Below are 7,713 nucleotides of genomic sequence, written 5' to 3' on the forward strand. Positions count from 1 at the left end.
CTAAGTCTGTCAGTCGCTGGTTTAACATTGTAAATCATTGGTTATATTTTCAGGATCCAAGGAATTATCAGCTGTACAAACAGAAAATTCACTTTACCAGCAGGACATTGAAGGGGAGGGAGGTGTATATGAGGAACCAGTGGAGAGCTACGTGTGTCATTTGTCATTCAAAATTGATGATGAAGCAAATGATGGAGAACATGTAGATTTTTCTCATTTGGAAGAGAAACCAAACAATAATTGTAGCCATGGGAACGAAATATTATCTGAAACACATACAGGAGATGAGCTTTTCCATTGTAAGTATTGTGACAAAAAATTTGCTGAAATTGGAACTTTGGAAGAACACAAAAGGACACATATTGGGGAAAAACCTTTCCATTGTAACTATTGCCACAAAAGTTTTGCTCTTTCCGGGACTCTCACTGTTCATGAAAGAACACATACAGGAGAGAAACCATATCATTGCAGCCATTGTAGCAAAAGCTTTGCTCAAGCTGGAACTCTCACTGTACATGAAAGAACACATACAAGAGAGAAACCATATCATTGCAGCTATTGTAGTAAACGTTTTGCTCGATCCGAAACTCTCACTGTACATGAAAGAACACATACAGGAGAGAAACCTCATCATTGTAGTTAGTGCAACAAAATGTTTGTTGAATCTGGTGCTTTGAAGAAACATGAAAGAACACATACAGGAGAGAAACCTTATGAATGTAGTTATTGCAACAAAATGTTTGCTCGTTCTTATCATTTGAAGAACCATGAAAGGAGACATACTGGAGAGAAACCTTATCAATGTAACTTTTGCAGCAAAACCTTTGCTCAATGTGCAACTTTAAAGAGACATGAAAGAACACATACAGGAGAGAAAACTTATCATTGCAGCTATTGTAGTAAACGTTTTGCTCGATCCGAAACTCTCACTGTACATAAAAGAACACATACAGGAGAGAAACCTCATCAATGTAACTATTGCAAAAAAGTGTTGGATTATTCTCACTCATTAAAGGAACACGAAAGAACACATACAGGTGAGAAACCATATCATTGCAGCTATTGCAACAAAATGTTTGCCTATTTAGATGTTTTGAAGAGGCATAAAATGACTCACATAGGAGAGAAACCTTATCATTGCAGCTATTGTAGCAAAAGCTTTGCTCGAGCCGAAAATCTCACTGTACATGAAAGAACACATACAGGAGAGAAACCTTATCATTGCAGCTATTGTAACAAAGTGTTTGCATATTCCCAATGCTTAAAACAACATGAAAGGACACACACAGGAGAGAAACCTTATCATTGTAACTATTGCAACAAAAGCTTTGCTCGATCCAGAACTCTCACTGAACATGAAAGAACACATACAGGAGAGAAACCTTATCAATGTAGCTATTGTAACAAAGTATTTGCTTATTCCCAATACTTAAAACAACATGAAAGGACGCATACAGGAGAGAACCTTCATCAATGTAGCTATTGTAACAAACTGTTTGCTCACTCATATGTCTTGAAGAGGCATGAAAGGACTCACACAGGAGAGAAACCTTATCAATGTAGCTATTGTAGCAAAATGTTTGCTCACTCTTATCATTTGAAGGACCATGAAAGGAGACATACTGGAGAGAAACCTTATCAATGTAGCTATTGTAGCAAAATGTTTGCTTACTCAGATGCCTTGAAGAGGCATAAAAGGACTCACCCATCCTCATCATTGCAGTTATTGTAGCAAAAGCTTTGCCCGAGCCAAAACTCTCACTGTACATGATACAACACATACAGGAGAGAAACCTTATCATTGCAGCATTTGCAGCCAAAGCTTTGCTCCAGCCAAAACTCTCACTGTACATGAAAGAATGTCACAAACAGGAAAGAAACCTCATTTATGTAGCTATTGTAGCAAAATGTTTGCTTGCTCAGCAGCTTTGACGAGGCATAAAAGGACCCACACAGGGGAGAAACTGCGACAAAATGTATATTCTCACACATTCCAAAAGCATGAAAAGAAACCTGCAGGAGAGAAACCCTGTTATTGAACCATTTGCTCAATTTTTTAAATTTGTGTTAATTCCTGGGGGTAGATAACAGCACTTTCAGTCAATTTATTAACAATTTTGACAATTTTTTATTGTCATTAGCTGGAGAAAGGAAAGATAGCACCACCTAACAGTGTTTGGGGCCTTTTGGCTTTATTTCATGTCTTTAATATTTTGTTAAAGTGGGTTACCAATTTAAGAGAAATAGTAACAAAAAATTGTAAGCTTCCCACAAAAATCATTGTTTTCAACCATATCATGTTGATCTGTCCCACTGAATGTCACATATAGTCCTATGTGTCAGTAATATCAGGGGTTTTTTAAATCCGATGCTTTTGGCATTTAACAGAACCTATTCGGTCAAGTTGGCATATGTGTGTATGTGACACCCTAGCTTGTAAACGTGGTATCTGAAGAATAAAGTATGTGATCATGTCATACATTGTATATATGGTCATGGTCAGTAGGGTGATCCCTATTGTCTTTGGTAGGGCTATCATGCATATTAATGAGTGGGCAGGCTTAACCAAAACTCTGAAAATGTCAATACCTCTTCGACAGTATATCCGAGTTAGTTCATAATGTGTTGGTGATTTAACTACATATTAAGCATATGATCTTTTCAGCAATATTTACCTCATTTATATTCATATGTGGATAGGAAATCTTCAAAAACAGCTTGTATAACCATGATATCTCAACAAACACAGGTTGCATCAATGTCATACTTGGTATATATGTTGGTTATGGTTAGTAGATGATCCCTATTGTTTTGAATGAGTGGTCAAGGGCTGAACATAAAATTCTTAAAATGTCAATATCTCTGCAAATCAGGCATGAACTTTTCCGCGAATTTGCGAAATTTTCCGTGATTTCTTTATACCTCCGAGATTTACACCTCAATTTCCGTAAATTTTAACAAGAGCGTTGTATCATTTGATCCGTTGTTCACATGTTTTTCATTACCTATGGATATCCAACCTGCAGGGGGACAAAAATTATGATCCTAACATACTGTAGCATACGCAAATTGGAGCCTATACCGCAATTTTTGTGATTATTTTTAGTTTATACTTTTCATGGTGATTAAGTAGTTACATATACTTGTTATTTCGCAACATCAATTTTAACCTCATTAATATTCATAACGGGTGTGGCTTTATGGGAAATTATCAAAAAACAGCTTGTAAAAGTTACATCTCAACAACCACAATCAATTTCATACTTAGGTAGATACCCTGTGATGAGTTGTGTTTGGTTTCCCATGCCGTGAATATTAATGAATGTGTAGGGCGTAACGTGAAAACATTCATGCTGGTATGGTGATCTTGGTATACAAAACGAGCACATTTCTATGAAATTTCCATCTTTATGTCATTAATATTCATGAAATTGCAAGAAATATTTTTTAAATATAAGACTAGAACCAAATGTTAGGCCTATATGAGTTTCATCCTTAATATATGAAGTTTGCAACACTACATTCATACAATCAACCATGTTGTTTTGTTGTGTGGCTATCATGAATATTAAACAGTGATCATAAAAATGTTTATCAGATATATCTGAACATGTATGTCTGATTTTTTGTATTCTTTGATAATAAAACGTAAGTATATAGATACATGCTTATGAGATCATAAAATATGCCCTGATCATTATCCATACATGTTTATCTGCATTTATACTATGTCACGAAATAGACTGTCAACATTATAGAGTTCTGAATCCTGGTAACCTTCCTTTACATGTTGCCGCATTAATCTCCCTCTTCATTTTGGTGTGCACAAGTTCATTAACACGTACTGTATTGCTAACCACAATGTGAACATGTATGGGCATCGGAACCACTAAGCGTTTTCTGGTTTTATCAAGTTTCACTCTATTGTGCTCATCGAAGAAACATCAATTGCAACAAGTCTTGAAACCACTCAATATCTACCAACATATGAAAATGAATTGTAGATCGTTTCTCTAACTGGATTCTGTAGATCTTGTCTAAAGACAAACGATAATGATTTTCAGCATTGACGAAAAAATACGATTTAATTCACGAATATTCTAGTTGATTTCTTTTTTACATATCTGAAAGATGAAATCAATCCGATTTTGGGTAAGGCTGAAAAAACATAAACTTGTCGATTAAAAAAAAGCTTTTCGGTGGAAGCGGTGGAATGATCACGTGATCCTCAGCGACCTGTGACGTAGTTTTATGATAACAGAGTGAGCTCGGCGTAGATTACATCCGCTACGTGCACTGAGTGTGTTAGTTCAGTTGCAACTTACTCTATGTTGACGAGACCATCAACCTAAACCACTAGCAGAATGCCAAGAAATTGTGTTGCAGGGGGATGCAACAGAACGAATGCGGACACTACAATACTTTTTTTTGTTAAATTTCTATGCGGAAAGGTAGTGAAAGATACCGGAAACTCTGGTTACGATTTGTGCGGTGATCGAGGAAAGATTTCAGCGCATTAGGAGTTTCTCACGACAAAGATATCTGTTAGTTAAGCGCAGTGGGCTTATTTCAATGAGCGTGAATTTATCAACGAATTTTCAGGCCTACTTTGAAACTCTAAGCCGGACATGGGACAATAACTTCTCATCGAATTTTCAACGTTAACATACCACTGAAAAGGCAGAGAGGAGATTTTAATCACTGCGTGAGAGCATTGTGAGGCAATTTTAATTAGATCTAACTGATGCCCCTTTTTCTTTTCGTCGACTGCCCCAATGTCGTTAGTCTCACTAGTGTTGTTTGCAAGGTGTAGAGTCCATTGTTAAAAAGTCTATGGTCTGTCACTTCAGCAGTCAGTCTTTGATCAGAGAGTCTCAACATGGTTTTTGTCAAAAAAAGGTCTTCAAAACTTTCCAGTGTGCTATTTGAAAAATTAAAATGTTTGTTGCTCGGTAACATTAGAAGTTAGAACTACCCTTTATATATCATGAAAAGGAGAAGAAAAAAGGTTGTCTGTCATGATCGTTCATTTAAAAGAGTGGTGGCGTCCTTCCCGTCAGCGCCCGGTGCAGAGCACAGAATTTCCTGTGGTGCAGAGCACAGAATTTCCTGTGGTGCAGAGCACAGAATTTCCTGTGGTGCAGAGCACAGAATTTCCTGTGGTGCAGAGCTGTATATAAACATCAGTGGATTGTGACAATCGAAAGGCTTAGCCGGAGTTAGTCAAGCTCGGCGACATTTCAAGTAAAACCAAGCGCCAAAGAGGGGTTCCTTATTTCATGTCATGAAATATTTCTAGAACACGGTGCCGACCAGAAGAAATCAAAATGTTTGGAACCAAAGTCAAGTTGGAACCAGAATCGCCCTTGCGTTATTATAATGGTAACGGTTCCACGAAACTAGGCAAAAGCTGCTGTATGTATGTATACATGTGGTTGACTGCAAATGCAAAACTGCAGTTAGGAACATAGGCTACAGCCTAAGCTTGTCTGTCTACAGTAGGCTAGGCCTATATGGTAAAGTCATGCTTATTAGCACAGCATCCGGCGGAATAAGAGATATTCCTTATCTGATATTTTCTCCGCTCAAAAGAAAACCTGGAATGAAATCCATACATGTTAATTTGATCTGAAATTATTCAGTAGAGGACCCCTTGTTGTAGTAAAGGCAAAAGGTCCTCTAGTCCTAGGTAACTAGAGGCTAGAGGTGAAACTCACAGTAAGGCACAACATTGTTGCTAAATTATAACTTTAAGAGTAATTACAGCCTAGACAATACATTACAATTTGCAACGGAAGTAAGGTTTGAATAATCTCCATAAATTCTATAAACTTAATTCAAAATTTACAAGCCCAGCCCAAAAGATAAATAAAATCTCTCATTATCGTGTGCGATCGTTAGTTTCACTCTCTTGGCTAGCCTGTCTTAGGGTCCTTGCTCTTGAATAGTATCTTTCTCTCAGTTGTATCGATGCAGCTTACAAAATTGTGTCATTTCCATTCTTTGCAATGAATAAATAGGTGTTTTCTGAAGTTTCCTCTGAGGAATTGTAAGAGTGGGCGATACAAGTAGAGCGTTCAAGTCTTGATCTGGCTGCATTGATAGACTATTTTGTTACATTATTTAACAAACATGCTGACAATGGTGGTGCAGTGATTTTAAGGTAAATCGTTCGCGCCGTAGGGGCAACAGAATATAAATTTTTTACTTTTCGATTGCGACCACTTTTTCTCCATGAAACCCACTTGGTCAGAGTGCATTTAGAATAAGAACATTAAATCTACTTCAGAAGTTTGTTTTCCAAACTTTATCAGCAAACAGGTATTGATACTTTAAGATCAGAAATACTTCTCAATAACTTAAACTGCTCTGAATTCTCAAAATTAAAGACCTCACAGATTTAGTTTGACACAAAACACTTGACCTCAACCTATTACAGTTGCCCCTATTAGTGGTGAACAACAAGTATATTTAGTGACAGAAATTATCCCAATATTTGCCATGCTGATGGAAGGTCATTTGAATTCAACAGGGGTCAAAGTCTGGAAATCGTGAAAGCTTGCAACTCAATTCCCCAAGAAGTCGCTTTTTCTGTGTCACTTACTATTATAGGATTTGACCTTTCCTCTTTTAAGTGGCTGAGGGGGTTTTCCACTCTCACTAATGACTGTTTTCTGTCAACAACACTTAGAAGGGTAATACCTTTGCAATGATCAAGTTATCTGGTATGAAGTGCTAATTGACTTCAGGACACATTTTCCTTTGTTCAGTGGCGTAGGAAGATACTTTTGAGTGGGGGGGGGCTGAAGGCTGATGGCCGGCCTGGGGGAGGGGTCTAAGGGGAGGGGGTGTCCCCCTCCCCTTTGGAATTTTTTGCATTTCCAGGTGGCCCTCAGATGCAATTTGGTGCAATATAGCACACTTCAACACCCACTCCATTTTGTAAACTTAATTTTGTATTTTCACCTGGCCTTAGATGCAATTTGGTGCTGCAAATGAGATTTTTTTTCTCATTTGGAAATGAAAAAGGGGTTTTCTGACTTGCGAACCGGGGGGGCGGAATGATACTTCCGCCCCTCCACATTTTTCAGCCCCCCCCCCCCCGGTTCCTACCCCCTTGCCTTTGTTGTTCTATCAATCTGGTGATTTCACATTTTATACTTATAAGGCAAGGAATCACTAAGCAATTGGCTTTCTGGTTATATTTTCAGGATCCGGAGGGCTGCTTTCTGCATATATTGACCATTCAAATCACCAAGGACACCAATTGGATGTTAAAAAAGAGGAAAGTGACTGTGAAGAACAAGGTGAGAGCTATGTGTGTCATTTGTCAATCAAAGTGAAGGATGAATTAAACGATGGAGAAACATCCCCTGAAGATTCAGGACATTTAGGTGTTGATGTCATAAGTGAGAGAAACCTTACCGATGCAGCTATTGCAACAAAATATTGGCTACCTCTAAGAGCTTGAAGATACATTAAAGGACACATACTGGAGAGAAACCTTAACGTTGACGACATTGCCACAAAAAATTTGCTCGGTCTGTAAATTTGAATACACATGAACGAACACACACAGCAGAAAACCTAAGTTATTGTTGTAGTTATTGCTACAAAATGTTGACGTAACCTAGAGGTCATGGTGATGAGGAATCACTGAACTGGTTGATTTTCTGGGTATTAATTTATTGTAGATCATTGGTTTAAATGTTT

At 37.7% G+C, this 7,713-nt stretch overlaps 1 protein-coding gene and 1 pseudogene across 3 annotated transcripts in view; both read left to right on the forward strand.

Moving 5' to 3' along the window:
• The window catches only part of LOC139970549 (uncharacterized), a 61,619-nt gene that overhangs the window by 28,588 nt on the left and 25,318 nt on the right, over nt 1-7,713 (forward strand). For 2 of the 3 annotated variants that reach the window (XM_071976337.1, XM_071976349.1), the window contains exon 3: nt 7,212-7,307. In XM_071976337.1, coding sequence (XP_071832438.1) covers nt 7,212-7,307 — 96 coding nt within the window. Of the gene's footprint in view, nt 1-5,241; nt 5,383-7,211; nt 7,308-7,713 lie in introns of those variants that run through there. The other variant, XM_071976359.1, reaches the window with a different exon arrangement.
• The window catches only part of LOC139970596 (uncharacterized), a 53,469-nt pseudogene that overhangs the window by 18,583 nt on the left and 27,173 nt on the right, over nt 1-7,713 (forward strand).

This window comes from Apostichopus japonicus, chromosome 1, assembly GCF_037975245.1.
Source record: "Apostichopus japonicus isolate 1M-3 chromosome 1, ASM3797524v1, whole genome shotgun sequence".
In the NCBI taxonomy this organism is placed as follows: Eukaryota; Metazoa; Echinodermata; class Holothuroidea; order Aspidochirotida; family Stichopodidae; genus Apostichopus; species Apostichopus japonicus.